At 38.6% G+C, this 19,392-nt stretch overlaps 1 protein-coding gene across 5 annotated transcripts in view; it reads right to left on the reverse strand.

The window, feature by feature from the left end:
- Nucleotides 1–1,082: 1,082 nt before the first annotated feature.
- Nucleotides 1,083–19,392, reverse strand: part of LOC129247832 (protein turtle) — a 217,497-nt gene continuing 199,187 nt past the window's right edge. For all 5 annotated transcript variants that reach the window (XM_054887162.1, XM_054887163.1, XM_054887160.1 and 2 more), the window contains 2 exons: nt 18,762–18,948; nt 1,083–6,227 (listed from right to left, as the gene is read on the reverse strand). In XM_054887162.1, coding sequence (XP_054743137.1) covers nt 4,109–6,227; nt 18,762–18,948 — 2,306 coding nt within the window. In that variant the 3' untranslated portion in view covers nt 1,083–4,108. The remainder of the gene's footprint in view (nt 6,228–18,761; nt 18,949–19,392) is intronic.

Here is a 19,392-nt window from a genome sequence, read left to right on the forward strand (position 1 = left end):
TGTACAATGTATGAGAAGTAACAACAACAATAACAAAAAAAAAAATTAGTAGATTTTTGTTTTATTTGATTTGAAATTTTTTATGCTAGAAGTGTATTTATCTTTTTATTTTTATAAATTTTTTTCGTTATTTATTTTTATGTTTCTCGAAGTGTGTTTATACATACATACGCTAACTTTGTTTTACTGAAATTTCATGCGTATAATCCTAGAGCAGGAAATGTTAGCAGTTTTTAGAAGTTGCTGCACGTGAGGAGTGCAGTGTAGAAATTTGTTAGTGTGAATTGAGTTTTTTTTTGCTTTACTTTTTTTGTCGGCTTTCTGCTTTTCGTCAACGCGCAATTATTTTACATAATAAATAAATGAGAAATTCTGCGTTTTTTTTCTTCTTAATATTATTAATTTTTTTCTGTTACTTTTTATTACTATTTGCTCACCATTTTTTAATTAAATTTTTTGCTTAGTAATTTGCAATGTGCACCTACAAAAAAAATTATACTCATGTATATATGTATATACATATGTATATATGTATACATATATTTTATATATATATTTAAGTCGCTTAAGTTTGTTTGTTTTTCTTTAATTAAATTTTATATGCAGTAACTAGTTTTTATTTTTTTTATAAATATTTTATAATTTTTTCCTTCGTCATTTTATTTTTTTTCAACTGGCTTAACATAGTTTCTTTGTGTGTTTTTTGCTTTTGTTTGCATTCTCTTCGTAGTAGTTGAATTATAATTTTCTCAATACATATTGAACTACTTAAAGTATATCATCATTTGTATGCTGAAGTTAATTATGTTGTTGCTTTAGTACGGAGAAACTCATTTAAATTTTTCTTAAAATTTTTCATATTTTCATAATTTTATATTTTTTATATATTTATAATTTTATATTTTTATAATTTTATATTTTTGTATTTTTATAATTTTATATTTTCAATTTTTTATTTTTGTTTTTACTTTTTAACTACTTTATTAGGTTATTAATTTTGTGTACGCTCAATCTTTTCAACTTATCACTACATAAAATCAATGAATTGATTTTGATCTGTTTGGTTGTGTCGTTTTGAAGTGTTTATTTTTGTTTTTGTTTCCTTTTTTTCTTGCTTTGTTCTTACTTAACTAAGTTAAACCGCAAATGTGTAACACATTTTTTTAACTGAGTCCGTGTACTGTTTTATTTTTTATTTATTTATTTAGGTTTTTTTTCTCAATTTAATTCATTTGCTATTATTAACTATTTTTGTGTGTTTTTTTATTTATAATTATATGCATTAATAAATTTAGTAATTTTCTGCTTAAATTGATTTATTTAAAGTTTTGCTTTTTGTTAATTTATTTTAATTCTTAATTAATTTATAATATGTCTTTATAATTGCTATGTATTTTTGCATATTCTCTCCCTCTTCACTACAGTTCGTTTTACTTAAATATTTCTCCTTCTTTTACGGTTGCTTTAGAGTAGACTTAATATTTAATATTTACATGAATCCTTGGGCAGTACCAGCTTAAAACTGCCACTAACTTTGTTTTGCAGTGAAATCCTTTGAATCCTTCATCCGTGAATTCGATTAATTATTGACAAAATGCTCACAGCAATTTCATATTCGACGCGAAACAATGCATTCTTCTCTATGGTGAAAAATTGGGCACAAAGTAATTTTGTATGCATCACAAAAAATTTAAAATAATAAAACCAGCATAAAAATGCTTGTTGTGGGTCGCCATTTAGTTACAGAGTAAATCAACTTAACGAAAGTTGGTGAAAGCCGGAGAGGGAAAATGAATTGACGAGAAGATGAACCCGTGCCTTAGCGCAAGACAAAGAAGACATGAACTCAAACTGAGTATTGCCTTTTACTACATAAATATTATTTTCGGATTATAATAACGCCTTATGGTCGAACTTGGAACTCTAGGAGTTGATGAATGAATAATGCGCAGCGATCTCTAAACACCCGCAAGACGGCACCTATCGAATTAGTTAAAATCATGAGCTGGAACTATTAGCAAAAAATGTTAATGAAACTGTGATAAGATTTAAAGTCCCAGAGGCCAAAGACAAAGACGCCCGATGGCTCGAAGACGTGGAAGTTGAACTCGAAAAGCTAAACGTGCGGCGGTGGAAGGACGTGGCCGCAGATAGAGCCACATGTCGCCAGATTGTGAATGAAGCAATGCTTCACCAAAGACTGCGATGCTAAGAAGAAGAAGGAGACCTCTAATATTTCTTATTTTCCTCGAACACGCGCCTATACTTCGTGGCTTCTTAGGAATTTGCGTACCTCCTCATAATAAGTGACTCTATAATGCTTTGAACCAACACCTTAAATGTAGGTTTCCATAAAAAAGTTTTTTTTTTTAAATGTCGGAACTGCGTAAGTTTCTGTATTTCAAGTGCTTAATGCAATAGTTGCCAAAGTCATCATCTTCCGAAACATTGAAGCATTCTACGTGAACTTAGCGCGCTGGACGACAGGGGATTTCTACCCAAAGCCAATGCGGGCGAAGCGCAGCCTAAGTAACTAGCGAGTCCTTAGAAACCACTTTGAAAATAGTCCACGACTGGAAGTTCAAGCTAAACTTTGTTGCAAAGTGGAATGAGCTTGGACTTATGAGCGTGTCGGGACACTGTGTTCTGCAAGGTAACGAACAGGCTAATGAATTGCAGAGCTGTCGTTTTTTAAGTTAGGTTATGCTGAAGCGGTTGTACTCTGTGGATCACACTCAGACTCATAGTCCATTGTGATGCCGCGTGAAGAACTTGTCCTAGTCTCTGCTAACGCCAGTGTGCACGTTTCGAAACGTTTAGAAGGTGCCTGATTTCCACAGTACTGAGCATTTCCAATTCATTCAAATCTGTTTCAACTGAAATGGTAAATTGCGTCTGCATAGAGCACCAAAGTAGCACAGGAGGTGCGAGATCGTCTCTTCCTCATCAAAACCACTTCAGCAGAAGTCATTCCCATTCTCTGGGCGCGTCTGCCTATTAGGCAGTGTTCGGTAATAACTGCAATCAATGTGTTAAGACGGTGCATATTTTGGCTTGGCAGATGCTTTAGCACAGAGAGCCACATTCGGCGGACGATTCTCCAGTAGGTTCATTACGCCATCTTTAATTCACTGCTCTTCGAATTTCCTCAAACATAAGTAGCTTGCGTGTCTGCTAAGCTATGCCTATGTCATTGTCTGTGTACTCATCAGTCAGTTTGGTGTGTCTTCGTTGGTATTGCACCGTAGTCAATTTTAAGGCAAGTATAGTGGGCAGAGTTGAGCACATTAAAGTTTTTATTAGTACAGCTCATAAGCATCGTGGTAGCAAAATTCCTTCACAGACAGGACGATTCGACTAAGCTGCGTCCCAGACAAAAATTACCTAAAAATCACTTTAGTTTGGTGGAAACGTTTTCGAACCATCTGGCTTAAAATTTATTCTAGAAATCAAAACATTGCGTAGCTCAAACGATATTCAATTTATTTTCGGCATAGTCATGAATTTAGTCAAATTAAGTTTCGGCTCTAGAACTCTAGTAAATTTACTTTCCTCTGTACAATAGTGAGAAACAGGAATTTTTGATATCAAATTGATGCTCAATCGAGTTCTCTCAGAGAAAACGGAAATGTTGCAGGATTAGAGTAAAAATTATTCTCGACACTTTGAGTTAAGCTTGCTTAAATTCCCACACTGGTTAAGGTTGTTGGCTCGTAAAAAAGGTAAATTTTAATTCTGCGAAATTTCATCTTTAAACTCGGCGTTACTCTGTATGGCTGCGTAAGTAAAAATTTTCGTCAAAAATGTTCGAAAGTTCGCATGAGTCCTTTGGAGTTTCATTATTTTGTTGGGGCAGTCAAAAATCTTCGCTTACATTCTTTCGCATTACTTTACTATTTTTAAACTTTTTGTTGTTGTTGTTTTCACCAACTCTACTAATTGTCTGTTTGCAGTCACGCGTTTGATTTTACGCTACCCTTGGCTTAGCCTAACCCTACTTAAAGCTAACTAACTACATACATACAGCAGCCCGCATAACTACATACTCAATTTCCCAGTTATACCCCTTACTCACACACCTCTCATTACACTCGCCCATTCGCGCACATCAGCATACACTCTCCAACTCCGCCACGCCCGCCTGTTGCATTGCCTGCCGCTTGCGGTACTCGTAGAATTCCTCACGCATCGCTTGCAAGCGCGCTTCCACGTTGTCATAGCGCGAGAAGCGTGTTTTCCGCATTGGGCCACCGTAAGTTGCTGCTCCCGAAGTAAGCGCGCCGCCCGTGTGGTGGAATATGCTGCCACTGCTTAGCGGACCAAGCGTATGATGTCCGGTTGTGTCTACGTGCAAATTGAGATCTTCGCGTAGGAGGCCGCCTGTAGGCGTGGATACACTGGGCGTTGGTGTGGAAGGATCAAACTCGTAGTGTCCATCTACGCTGCCCACGTCCACCGATTTCGGCAGATTGACATTGTCGGTGGCCGCGTTTAAGTCTGAGATCATGCCCAGCCAGTGTTCCATGGTATAGGGCGGCGTCAGCGGTCTTTGCTGTTGTTGCTGTTGCAGACTGCTACTGGTCGTGCCGCTGTAATGCGGATAGTAGGGTAGCGAGTTCGTACTAAATAGAGAGGGGTGGTGCAGTTGTTGGTGGTGGTGGTGGCTTGCTGGTGCTTGCCCCTGTGCCTGCTGCTGTTGGGCGCTCGTTGGTGCCAAACCAAAGTAGGCGCTATTGTGAGCTGGTGGCGGTGGCGGCGGCCGATATGGTGGCAGCAACCGCCACTCGCTGGTGCTGCCTGAGTGATGAGATCCTTGCGGGTGATTGGAGGTATTCTTCGAACCAAATCCGCTTGAGCTGGAGCGTGACTCCGGTGATGCCTCCAGACCCATGGCGCCAGCCGAGGCAGAACGCAGCGTGAGATTCAGATGCGGCAGTGGCGACATGAGTTCGGGTTGCGTGCGACCGAAAAGACGCGCATAGTGACGTGGGTACCAGCGCGTGCGTGGTCGGTAGCTGTGATAGGGTAACTGGGTGTGATAGTAGTTGCGCCAGGCCGGCGGTGAGGGTATCTGCAGTGGCACGAACCCATCTGTTGTTTGCAGTTCCTGCTGCTGTTTCTCCTCTTGCTGCTGCTGCTGGTTGTAGCGACGCGTCTCCTCCTGTATGGTACGCAACGATGGCAGCTCGTGTGCATAGTAGCGATAGCGGCTCAGATTGCCGCTGGTCGCTGAGGGCGTGGGTAACGAGCGCTCTGCTGAACTCGGGTAGACGCTACTCAGATCGCTAAAATGTGGATGCAGGTGTCCGCTGCCTGGCGTAGTCATCGACCATGGGGAGGTGAGCAAACCACCGCCACCGCTAGCGCCACCTAAACCGCCGATGTGGTGGTGAGTGCCGCTGCCCAATGTATCGTTTGGTGTGCTGGCCGGTGAGCTGGAGAAGATGCGTGATATGCGTGAGGGTGTATACAAATTGGGTGTTAGATTCAGGCCATGCAAATGCTGCTGATGATACTGATGACCGCTGAGAAACGAACCGCCGTTCAGCGTGTTGATGTGCAGCGGACGACTTGCCGGCTGTGCAGGCTGTAAGTTGCGGTAGATATTTTGACCGTAGTGACCGCGATAGATGTTCTGGTAGCGTGCGCCCGTATTACCATCAGGCACATCCTCCCCCATGCCTGAAGCGGCGCCAATTCCTGTCGCTGCAGTACCTGTGAGTCCGCCATTGCTGCCACCAACGGCGGCATTGCTGCCAACACGCAGCAGACCACCCAGTCCCTGCAGGAAACCACGTGCCGAGCCCACAGCTGATTGTAAACTCAGCTGTGAGGGTGAGGCGACCAGTGGGCGACGCCAGGAGGCACGCGCTGTAATGAAATTACGACGCGATAGAAAGCCGCCATCATCGCTGGAGGAGTTTTGTGATGCGTGACTTTGGCGGCGTGTGGTCACGGCATCCACTTCATCGACATCAGCATTGTCATTGCCATTGGTGAGTGCATTGAGTTTGCCATGACTGCCTGCCTTAGTGGCTGAGATGATGAAACGACCGTCGACAGAGCGTTGAATTTGACTTACAGAGTGGCGGTCGCGTGCGCCTTCCTCCTCCAAATGGGGTGCACTGTAGATGGAATGGCAGTTGGTGCAGCGATCCGGTGGCCAGATCCAGTGTAGTATGGCAATTAGTATCGTGGTTAGACTTGATATTCGGGTTTGTTTAAATCTTTGTGGAAAAGGAAGAGGCGTAGAAAAAATTAAAAATTAGTGGAAAGGTATAAAAATTGCTGTCACAGCTAAGAGCAAGCAAAAAATGTTATAAACAGATAAAAGTCGAGTTCTTATTTAACTTATGGAACTGCAGTCTAACATGCAAGTACTTAGAAGGGAGATGCGTGCCTGGTAGCTCTGGTAAGCGATTTTTTTGTTCGTAGTGGAGTATTCCATTTTAAGCCTTGCAGAATATTAGCAAAATTTTCACTTTTTTACGTTAATGCAGTCAGCAAACATTTGTTTCAAAAAATTTTTAAAATTAATTTAAAAAAATTCTAGGTTATTTTTTTCGCTGTTGAAAAAATTCATATTCGTTTTTTTTTAATTTTTCTTAGCAATTAAGCACGGATTTCCTTTCTTCAGTGTACGGGAACATTTACATATTTTTTATTTTAATATTAGAGAGTTACACTTACAGGGCCCTTCAAGCTCGAATTTCTTATTTAGCTGTGTTTTAGTTTAAGTTGTGGGCTCTAAAGAAAGAGGGAATGGAAGAAGAAGCTACTAAATCTGCAGCGCGCGAAATAAGGGAGGCTATGGCAAGACCGGCCATGCTGCATGGCACAGCAGGAGCTTCGGTAAAGTAAACTTCTATACAACCCAAATGTTTTCGGGGCAAGAGTATTTCGAGAAATTCTTGTTTAAAGTAGCGAAATGTGAATACTCCGCATGCATATACAGGGATGCCGCCGAAGATGACGCGATGCGTTACCTTTTTCGAATGCATGCGTTGCGTACAAGAACATCGAATGCTGGAGAATGCAGTCGGTCACATAACCACTGAAAATGTAATCGGTAAGATGTTAAGCTGCGAAGAAATGTGGGAAATCAGCAGTGATTTCGCGGAAAAAATTCTCCGTATGAAAAAGGGGGACCTGGAAGCAGGCACACAGACATAGACCAGATGGAACGCCACTCTGAAGTTAAGCGAAAGCGGTTCCTGGGTGGGTGACGGTTCCAATCGAGGAGGGTTTCTTAGTCTCCGGTCATACCATTGCTGCGACGGCAGCCTTGATGATGAAGGACTAATGCCGACAATTGAAAAGAAAGCTGCAGAAAGTCTGCATTCGTTAGGAAAATGGCAAAGCAGTTGGGACTCCTCAGTTAACGGAGGTTGGACCTATAGACTTATTCCCAAAATTAGTAATGGGTGACCAGAATACACGGAGCCGTTGACCACTATTTAACCCAAATACTGAGTGGTCACGGATATTTCTTGGAGTACCTCTATCGATTTAATATGGAGAACACTCCGTTCTTTTCAAGCTGCAACTATCAAATAAAAAGTGCAGATCAAGTGTTCTTCGTCTGCGATCGTTTTAACGAAGAATGTCGAACGCTTGAGTTATTTTTGGGTGAACAGCTGAGCCCAGACAGTTTAATAAATATCAGCTGTGTATTAAATGACTGTTGGAATGCAGTTAAAATATTCGCAAAGAGGATAATACTGCGCCTGCAACGCGCGGAGTGGCAGCGCAAAATGCAGAGAAGAAATCAACCCTCGACAGGAGGTGGACTGTCCACGAGCCGGCGACAAACTTCAGATGTTCGAGTCAAGTGCTCACGATGGTATATAGGCGGTAAAATATCATCGCAACATCTTTCGATGCTTCTGTTTTGCTGCAAATGCAAAAGAAACTCATAGCTTATAACCTACATACGCCATACGCGAAGAACCTAGGAGCGTGCTCCACATACCACTGGTATGACGGCGCAGAGACATTCGAAGACGTGCCTATAGCATGCAACTGGCTGGCTACAAATATGGTGGTCCCAGACGTGGGTGAATAGTATTGGTCCATTTCATAGACGCCGTTATGGCCCCCCCCCGAAGTGATGCAAAAAGTAGTTCCGGGAAGGCAATCTCCCTAGAAGAGGAAGAGGGATTGTTGTAGTGGCCATTCGACACAGTTGACGAAGGTCGATGTTAGGCGAAAAGCATTTTGAACTCTATTTCACCCACACAAAAAAAAAAAAAACACACACAGTCAATGAAGAAATGCATTTTTGCAAACGAAGCTCCCGGCAAAAATTATTTGGTCGTTGAACTCGTCCGATTTAATACCTTTCAGACTCTTTTCTTTAAGGTGATCTCATGGAAGGAGTTCAGAGATCCAATTAAGTGCAAAATTAGCCAGATAGGGTCACAATTGTAACCAAATGTCATCGAAAATTTCGCTAAAATAATCGAGAAAGCGGTGGATATTTGAAAAATATTATTTATCACCAACAAACTGTCTATGAACAAAATTTAATAAAGAGATAAATCTGATTCAAAATTTTTTTTTTTAAATTTGATTTATAAACAACGAAATCGAACTTGAAGTACCCTGTGCAAATGATTGTAAGCTTATATTATATAATATATATTATATATATATATACAGTAAATAGTAACAAACGTATTTATAGTATGTAAATGCAAACCTTGTGGTCTTCAAAATCCAGAAATTATTTAATTCGAATTACATACAAAATAGATAACAGACAGATATTCATAGTTGTAAGTTAGTAAATGGCATGTAAATAAAAAGAAACACACATACATATGCATGGATTGCATGTAATGACATGGCGGGCGATAAATGGGCAGGTGATAAACGAAATGAGCATGAAATTTGATGAGAAAGCAAAATTAAATTTGATTTTGTAAAACTAAAAAAAAAAAACCGTAAATAAATTCACTCCACACGCAAGCATTTTTATGGGAATTATAATAAACCATTAAGGAAAGTATAACTTTGGTACATACACAATTCCAAACTGATGCAAATTCTAATTTGTAATTAACTAGAAAATCCAGCTAAAGCCTCAATTTTACCAACACAACAAAACCAAACAATTATGGAATTTCGCACGTAAAATATTTGGGTTCTGCTACAATCAAATAATAATCAGAAAATGTGAAACCTGCTATGGAAATTCATGAAAACAACTACTTAGTTGTGAAAATTAAAAAAAAAAATAATAATAATAAATAGTATTTTGAATTGACTAAACTTTGCTATAATGCTGCTGCAACTATGAAAATCAATGCATAAATAAACTAAATTTTAATAAAAAAATTAAATACATTTTTAAAGTAATTTTGTTTACGATACTTTGAATGCTAAAAAAAACTTGCCATCAGCACTTGATCTGCGACATTAATCACCAAAGGCTTTTGCTACTATTTTTTAATATTCGGCGCAGAAATAAGATATCCCACAGTGGCATGTAATAGCTGGCTAAATGTAGGTTAAATTTCCTGGTAGAAAATTTGTCTACACAGGTTGCGTTCAAAAGATAAGAGAACGGTTTGAAACCAGCTAAAGTTCGTAGGATTATTCTTCGCTGATGTTCGGACAAAATTTCTTCATATTCATTATTTCTTCACGATCAGTGGGATCATCTAAAGGGCATTAAGCGAGCTTAACTCTTGGGCCACAGGATTAGGGGTAATTGTGGACTCCAAACATAGCTGGGGATTAAACGTCGAAGAACGGGTAAGGAAGGCAGAAATTGCTTTATATGCCTATAAACGTATGCTTGGAAGAAGATGGGGTTTTCAACCCAAGCATACATTATGGCTGTATACCTGTAACGCGGTTATACGACCTCTTTTATCGTATGATTCGGTAGTTTGATGGAAAGCTCTAGGGAGACATTACAATACCAAATTATTCGGCAGAATACAAAGAGCAGCCTCGCAATGCACTGACACACGTTGTTCCAATAGACCTACATACAGGTTTGCCCATATTGGACGAACCCATGTGTTTTTTGGGCCCATTCCAATCGACGAGGCTTGTCCGCAGGCAACAATCTTAGCGTCAATTGAATCTTATACGGGAATAAATGCAAATCAATGCAAATAATTCGTTGTAAAGTGGTCCAAGCAATTCCCAACTGCTGAGAACGGCGATTTTGGGATGTCCTTGGCGACGTCTCAACACTGGCCCGTACAAGAGCAATATTCTCATCCGATCACCTTGGTCGTACCTTTCGTACAAACGTTTAATGGTGTTCTTAGAAGGCGCACTTTTCACATTGTTTAATTTTTTATACGCACGTTGAGTTTTCACAATTGACTTCTTTTGTTGTATGTAAATTTCAACAATTTGGGAGCGCTCGCGTGGCGTGTACTGTTTCATGGTAAAAATCTGCTTGGACTGACGTTTCCAACGCGGTATATCATTAAGCGATCTGACATCTCTGTCAAAAGATACAAGGTTGCCAGATGGGTCTGTCGAATATTGGCTACCCTGTATTAAGAAGACGGCAAGAGTGCATTTGGGTTGAATGAAGCGGGTCGCTGGAAAGAAAAAACGTATGGGCATGCCAGCCTATTTTTTTGCGACAAACTCCGTTAACCTCGGTGAGAGCTGACTACCTCGTCCCAACGGTAACATTCAATAGGAAGTTTACCACTCTCTTTCCATTTAAGGAGGAATGGAATAAGGGATTCGCACTAAACAACTTCGACACCACAGTCTATACAGATGGCAGTAAAATGGACTGCGGTGTTGGAGCTGGTGTATATTCTCATAGACCTCGAATTGAAAAATCTGTGCATCTTCCTAATACCAGCAGTGTCTTCCAGGCGGAAGTACTGGCTATTGGGGAAGCTTGCAGGCTACTAAGCGCAGATTTCTCGTTTTAGGGCAATATCGCTGTTTTTTCGGATAGCAAAGCTGCAATCCAGGCACTGAGTTTGGCTACAACAACCTCTAAAGTGGTGGAGCAAAGTAGGAGTAGCCTCACCATCTTGAGTGTAAACCATAAAGTTACCTTAATCTGGGTCCCGGGACATCGGAACATTGAAGGTAATGAAAAAGCTGATGAACTGGCAGGAGGGACATCTGTCAATGAATAATACTCTTGAAGAATCGGTATTCACACCATTGGGTGCAATCTAGAATATAATTTCCCAAAAATACCTCCGAAGCGCGGATTGTACGTAGATGGAAAGACCAGACGAAATGCAAAATCTCCAGAGCGTTATGGCCCACCTACAACCTTAAGCGATCGTCGGCATTGATAAACATGAAACTCCAGGCGTCCCTGGAGACTAACGGCAGTCATAACTGGCTTCTGGTCTATCGGAAAACAAGCAGCCAAAATGGGCATCCCTCACAACACATTCTGTCACAGTTGTTAACAAACAGAGAAAAACAAAACAATCTTCCATTTCCTCTGTGAATACGCTGCCCTATGGAAGGACAGAATGTTAATCTTGGGCAAACTACTGATCGAGAATCTCGAAGAACTGCCTGGCTTAGACGTCAACAACCTAATAAGGTTCTTAAACGGCACAGACTGGATATAGTCATGCTGTAAAGAACCGCTAAACAAGTTGCTAACGAGGATGTGGCAACAAAATGGTGCGGAAGCTCTAGTTGGATTCTGAAAGAATCACCACTTTAACGAACCAACCAACCAACCTGACAGCCGGATACATCAAATCGCCAATCTATTGAAATCTAAATTTCTCAAATATTCTAAATCTAGAATTAGCAAAGCTGCCATCGGTCGGCAAAATTTTTGGGTCTGGTTTTTGAATGTCACATTTTATGTTCTTTTGCGTTGCTAGTAGAGGGGAAAATAATTTGTTTAATCTAAGTTTGGTTTCTTAGAAAACCCGAGAAAGTTTTCAAATTATGAATATAAATTACAATAACCCAAACATCGGAGTCTTAATTCTATAATTCTATAATTGATAATAATGTACAAATTTTAAATAATAAAAAATTAAGTTCTTCGTATTAAGTCCCTTCAATCGAAAGGAGACACACACAAACTTTGAAGGCTTAAAATGGATAATTTGATGCTTCTTTGGTTATCATCAGAATTTATACGTTAAAACAGAAAATCGGAAAAACAGTTTGTGCTTGTTCTGTGTCCGGAGAAACATTTTTTCCTTCTTCTGTGTAATCTTGACTATCAAAAAGTGTGCGGATGGCTTCTTCCACAAAAAGTTGATTGGCGATTGAAATTTGATCAGAATTTAATATTGAAAGCTTGTCATAAGAATAAGGCTGCTTGCTAGCACTTCACAATTTTACGATTGATGAAGAAATGTTATATTTTTAATATACAGAAATCAAGAGCCAAATGGAAGTTATAAGGCGAGCCGACATCAAAAAAAAAAAATTTTTTTTGTGAAGTAGTAAAGAATTAAGTGAACTGAAGGAGAGTTCTTTGCTTTGGATTCTGAACTCAAAGAGAACCGCAGCGTTAATGCGTTGCCACTGTGAAGCCGATTTATTGACTGTCAACCCATGCATCTCACATTTGGCAGTTTCTACATTTTTTATCTTTGCTGAGAAATTTATTTGCTGATCTTTGTGGTATTGCGTATGGAAGCTATCCAAAAGCATTGAAAATGAAATTGTGCAACAAATCACGTTCCCAAATGTAAAACATGCACATGACATGCTTGTTTGCCATTTCATGGCATTCCCTTTATTGAGTGAATGAGTTGAGGCTATGAATGGCTTAACTAAAAATGTATGACTAAAGACCCCAGCACTTAAAAGATTATAAAGTTAATAAGACGAGACCATAACGGAGCCAAATTTTAGTCAAGGCAACTGAATATTTTACTGAATTCTTAGAGAGCTCTTTCAGTAGGGTCACTTCGGTAGTTAGCTTTAATCAGCTTCACGTGAAGTGTAGTCTGAAAGCGTAGTGTTCGTTGTCGTACATTGAAGCTTATAAACGCAGGTAGTTCTGAGCTATTGATGAGACTAGAAATGTATTGGTGCAGAAAGTGGACTACTTTGAAAATATAATAATAAATCAGTTTTGTCAGGAGAAAAGGGAGTTATTTTTATTTTTATTTTTAAAAAAGTTCAACTAGTATAAGAAAAGTTTTTTTATATACTTTAGTGCATCCTTTAGCACACAAGACAAACTCATCGACGTGCCGCTTTTACCAATTTTTTTTCTCAATCCACGCAGCCCAATTCGGTTTTCATATACCCGGTCTCATAAATACCTAATGTTAGTGAAAGGTCTATTTCTGAAATTGGTAGATTCAGGTAGATTGAGAAAATTGCGTTATTACAGTCCTGCCGAAGTGAAAAGAAAGACTCTAAAGATCACTAACGCTACGCACGAAGTTCGCCAACAAGGATGTGACTTCTCTTTAAAACGCTTCTGAATTTGAAAATTGGTTGCCGAATTGTTTAGAGAATTGTTTTTACGGCACTCCATTTTTATTTTTATTTTTCTTGTTCACTCCTATCATACGGTCTCGACAAGACTCAGTCTTGTGTTTGTTTCGTTAATCTGTTTTTGATTTCTGACAGGGTAGGTGATTAGCCTGCCGCTACCAGTCCTAAGTGGTGGAAATGTCCACCTGTCGTTGCTTAGGAACACTGCCTTCTTTGAGCTTAGAGCGCTATCTGTGTTTCAGATTTTTCTGGCAGAAGGATCAAGTTGGTTGAGGACTTCGCCATTATGAATATTATCGCGATTACCCGCTTCCTCTTGCTAGCGCCACTGATGCAATGTGTAACTGTATGTTTTTTCTTTGCTTTTGCTTGTTTTAGCAGCCAAAATGCAAATAATGCGCTGACCATTGTGCGGGAGTAAGGAATGAGAATTTGTTTTGTTGTTTTTAGAAAGAGGGAAAGTAGGTAAATTTGTGCGAGGACCGTGCGCTTCACGTGGGATATTCGAACCCACAACCTCTGGGATGGCAGGCTAGTGCACTTACGCTAGACTACCGAGGCTGCAATTTATATGTAGGCTATTCTTGAGGCGATTTCCCCACGCAAGAGAAATGGAAGGCTCCCTTAGCTACTACCTAAGAAAAATGCACCTCCGGAAAGCCCTACTTACTTAAGTACTAGCGCCGTTAACCCTTTGGCCGAGAGCATGTGGTGGACGATCTGGAATCTACCTGAGCTGGCCAGCTGCAATTTTCGATGGGCGTCGCGGTAGTTAACTGGAGACTATACAATTGGAACATGTGGGATGAGCTGCCACCTGCTGCAATAACGAGATGAAGAATAACAACATCTTGGCTAGCACTTTACGAGGATGGCTATTAGCAGGCTCTAGACATGTCTAAACATTTATCTCCAACTAATTGAAAAATCAGTGCTGTACGTAATACATTTTGACTTTCTCTCTTGTTGTTGTAGCAGTAACTTTGCCCTGCCAGTGAAGTGTAAATCACCGGTCGTTTTCGCCTAGCTCATCTAAGTGTAGGCCCAGGAAACTTGCTGTTTCGACAGGTTGGGTTCAGAGGGAGAGGAGTGTTAGATGAGTGGGTTTGATGGGGCATGTGAAAAGTGGTTGGTGTCGTGCGGGGTGCCTTCACGTGCCGGGCATACGTTTAGTATAGGTAGGATAGGTAGGAGTTTAACCTGCTACAGTATTCAGAACGTCATTGTGCCAAGGTTACGCGGGGCTCTCGGGGTAGTTGGAGCTTTTTGTCTGCAATGGGTGGTGGTTGGACTCAGAGGACGGCATTCGGGGATCAAGAGCTTAAGAACGTGGTAAGAGTATCCCGATGAATGTCGTTAATGTTTGTCTGTACACTGTCCGATCCAGTAATTGCCGGTTTGTTTCGTGCTGGATGACGTTCGCGTAATTGAATAGGTGTCTCGTGACGAGCCTGTGAGGCGACTCAGGCTCAAGCAGGTGTCTGCAAGGGTGGGGCTTGCGGTAACACCCTAACAGCAACTGCTTGCTGAGCAGTTTATTATGCTCCTTTGCAGGGAGCATATGGGCCACGTCGTGTAGATGTTGAAGAGGGGACATCAGAAGAAATCCTTTCGCAGTCCTAATGGCAGTGTTTTGACAAGTCTGTAGCTTCGTCCACTGCGAATCACTGGTTCTAGGCGACCAGACAGGCACAGCATAGCTTAAAACCAGCCGGCCTATTGCCTTAAATGTCGATAGCAACATTTCTTTGTCTTTACCCCAAGTGCTGCCGGCAAGCAATTTGAGGACTTAGTTGCGATTTTGGACTTTAGTGGCAGTAGCGGTTGTATGCGCTAAGAAGGAGAGCAAACTGTCGACGTAACTCCTACGATTTTGGGGTTGTTAACAGTCGGAATTGGGGTATCATCGACTTTTACCTTCAATTGTAGTTTGTCCTCCTTTGTCCAGGTGCTGAATAAGGTCGCCATGGACTTTCTCTCTTATTTTGCTTTGCTTCGTGCTAGTATCCTCCTGCTGCCTTGATTCAACTATCTTAACCTAACAACAATCGGTTCTACGTTACTGGAACAACCCGGAATTATATCCATTTATTTTATGGGGAATGTTTATGCTGCTACAACAACAACGACAACCTAAACTGGTTACCTAATCGGTCAAAGTTTTCTATTTTTCCACATGCAATGGTAAAGGTGGCTTATTTAAAAAACTATCGGCTTGGCCTTTAGAAGTATGAGACGTGCGATCAAACTGCAGTCATGGCCAGGCAGAGATTGAAGTACTTCAATTCATGCACCTACAGCCGAACAACTGAGCACTAATTCGTCAACTAAGAACTTTTTAGTATATCATTAGGAAACTCGCGGTATTTTGGGTAACCAGCGGTTACTTACGTATTAACAAAATAACAAATAACAGTTAAGGTCGCGGTATTCATTTCTTTCGTCTTCCAACTTCTACTGTAGCTTTCTATGAAACTAAAACTTTTTCAAAAGTAACTGATAAGATTATGCTAGGATTTTATTACAAATAGCAACTCATTTAATTACTCAAGAAATGTGCACAAAACAAAGTTTTTTGGCTTAGGAGCCCAAAATGTTAACTAAAAAATGTATGAAATATTAAAATTAAATTTTTTTTCTTTTTCAACAAATAAGGCCCCTTTATGCAATTCTGGCACATAAAACAAATGAAACAACACTACAAATATTCTATAAAAAGTAATTTCACTAATTTCATATTAAAATTTATTAAAAAAGAAAGCTTAAGTTCTCTTACGATTTTGACTATGGCATGATGGACCTGGAACTATAAAAACGGTTTCGTAATCACGAAAATGCTCAGTGTTGCTAAGATTTTCAATAAAATGTGGATTGCCGATGATTGTTTTTTTTTTTTTATTATTGTTATTCATTTTGTTTTTACGAAATGATGTAGAATTTTTTATGGAATTTTAGCAGAAGCGTTGATTAGTATGAACGTAATTTTGTGAATGAAGAAAGAGAAAAGTAGCGATTACAGTTAGCAATGGAAATGTTGTAATACAAAGCAATAATTATTTTTAGTATTACAAATGGCGGGTGTGTCAGCTTAGTGGAGTTGTTAAGATTTAATAATTAAAAATGTTAGCAAATTATGTAAAGTGTTTAATGCGCTAGTGAAATGTGGTTGCGTTGTGTCATTAATGGTAATGGAAAAATGGTACCCAGTGAGCAGGAGCTTAAAAAAAAGTATTTTAAAAATTTTTTAAATTTTCTTTTTCATTTTTCAAAAAAAAAGACATTTTTTTTCTTGATGCTGTCCCTTAAATTTTTTTAAGGGAAACTATTTTTTTTTTTCTTAATGCCAACCTCTAAATTTTTTTATGGCGAAAAAAATAACTTTCTTGACGTCACCCCCCAAATTTGTTCTAAGGTCAAAAACAAACCAAAAAAAAAAATGTTTATGACCAAAAACAAAATTTACTTCTTGATGCCACAACTTAAATTTTTTATACCAAAAAATACTTTTTATTCTTGCTGCCACGTCAGGAATGTGTTCTAAGGCAAAAAATAAAAATGTTTTTCTTGACGCAACGTAAATTTGTTCTAGGGCCAGAAAAGGAAAAAAATCTTGAGGGCGCTTGCTAATTTTTTTTATTGGCAAACAAAAATGATGCCCCAAGCTAAATTTTTTTATGTTAAAAAAAATACAGTCTTCTTTTTCCTGATGTCACCCCCTAATTTTTTTATGGGAAACATTTTTTTTTTCTTAATGACAGCCTCCAAATTTTTTTATGGCGAAAAAAAATTAGTTTCTTGATACCAAACCCCAAATTTTTTTTTGACCAAAAAAATTCTTTTTTGATGTCACATCAAAAATTTTTGTATGCCAAAAAAAATTTTTTCCTGATGCCTCGTCCTAAGATGAAAAAAAGGTTTCCTTGACGCCACGTCATAAATTTGTTCTAGGGCCAAAAAAGAACAAAAATTCTTGATGCCAAAAAAAATACAATTTTCTTTTTCTTCATGCCATCCCCTGCATTTCTTTATGGCAAAAACAAAAAAATTGTTTTTTCTCGATGTCATGCCCTAAATTTATTCTATGGCCAACAAAATTAGTCATTATGTACCATGTGGCGCAAAATTAATCATCCAATTTTTTTTTTTCTTTTTTTTCTTAATGGCACCACCTAAATTTTTTATGGCAAAAAAAAATAAATTTTTTTCTTCATGACACTCCCTAAATTTGTACTGTGGTCAAAGAAATTGGTCACCTCTGTACTATGTGGCGCAAAATTAATCATCCATTCTTTTTTTTAATTACTGTTTTACGAAATAAAAAAAAAATTATCTTCAGTGACAACAAAATTAGTCCTAAATTTTTTATGGCAAAAAAAAAATAAAATTTTTTCTTCATGACACTCCCTAAATTTGTACTGTGGTCAAAGAAATTGGTCACCTCTGTACTATGTGGCGCAAAATTAATCATCCATTCTTTTTTTTAATTACTGTTTTACGAAATAAAAAAAAAATTATCTTCAGTGACAACAAAATTAGTCCTAAATTTTTTATGGCAAAAAAAAATAAAATTTTTTCTTCATGACACTCCCTAAATTTGTACTGTGGTCAAAGAAATTAATCACCTCTGTAGTATGTGGCGCAAAATTAATCATTGAATTTTTTTTTTTAAATTTCTTTTTTACAAAATAAAAAAAAAAATTATCTTTAGAGAATTTTGTTTTCTTGATTCAACCCCCTAAATTTTTGTATGACCAAAAGAAAAAGATTTTGATGCCACGCCCTAAATTTGTTCTATGGCCAACAAAAGTAGTCAATACGTACTATGTGGCGCAAAATTAATCATCCACTTTATTTTTAGTTACTTTTTTACGAAATGAAAAAAATAATCTTCAGTGAATCTTTTTTTCTTGATGCCACACCCTAAATTTTTATGGGCAAAAAAAATTTTTTTGATGCCCCTTCGGGCCTCGAAATTTACTACTGCATTTAAATAGAAAATAATGCACTTTTCCTTAAATTTTGTATGAAAAGTGTATATGCGGAAAATATTGAATTCGCTTTTTTAATTTCCAGTAACAAAAACGTGTTTTCTTCCATTTATTTTAAAGCTTAGTAGCCAAGCACCAAATTAAAGCATTTATGGCAAATCTACCCAAATACATCTCATGCCATTGTACGCCCAGGCCATTGACTCCCCTCTGATACCTCCTGCCACTGGTTGTGTTAAATTTGATATCAATCAATTTGTGTGTTCATTAGTGTGATTGTATATTTATCTGTATGTGCTTTTGTGCTGCACTCCCCATTGCCATTGGCATTTGGCTACTTACTTTTTTAAAGGCACTTGACCAGCGGAAAGTGAGCCCGTACTGCGGCTATGCAGATTATGTTGCAGTTGGTGTTGTTGATGCGTATGTTGATGTGGCTGTTGCTGCTGTTGTGGATGCTGATGTAAATGATGATTATTTGCTGCAATATTACGGGCATCGGTTATCCTGCAAGCTACCATATTGAACTCTGCAAACGAATGATTTCTACAATTAATTTGGGTGGAGTATTGACCGTTCCTTATGTGCTAAAATAATCCACATACAACTATGTACACATACACATATATACACAGACGTACATACAAATGCAATTACATACATACATACATACATATATATGTATAGATTGTGATATGCTGCAGCTTCTTAGGATGTTAAGTGAGTAGTTAGCGTATTATGTATGAGTACATATGAGTTACACTCTCCACCACCACCACGAATATCGATTGAAATTCAATAAATGTGTGTATATGTAAGTATACACACAGCCATACATACATACATTGAAATATGATATGTAAGTAGTAGCAAAAAAAAAACGAAATAGTGAGTTAGGTTGTACGGCAGCCTAAATATTATTAGTTTTGGCAATTAATATTCATTTGAAGTTGGGCATTTTTTTGGTTTATAC

The sequence above is a fragment of the Anastrepha obliqua genome, chromosome 5, assembly GCF_027943255.1.
Source record: "Anastrepha obliqua isolate idAnaObli1 chromosome 5, idAnaObli1_1.0, whole genome shotgun sequence".
Taxonomy (NCBI): domain Eukaryota; kingdom Metazoa; phylum Arthropoda; class Insecta; order Diptera; family Tephritidae; genus Anastrepha; species Anastrepha obliqua.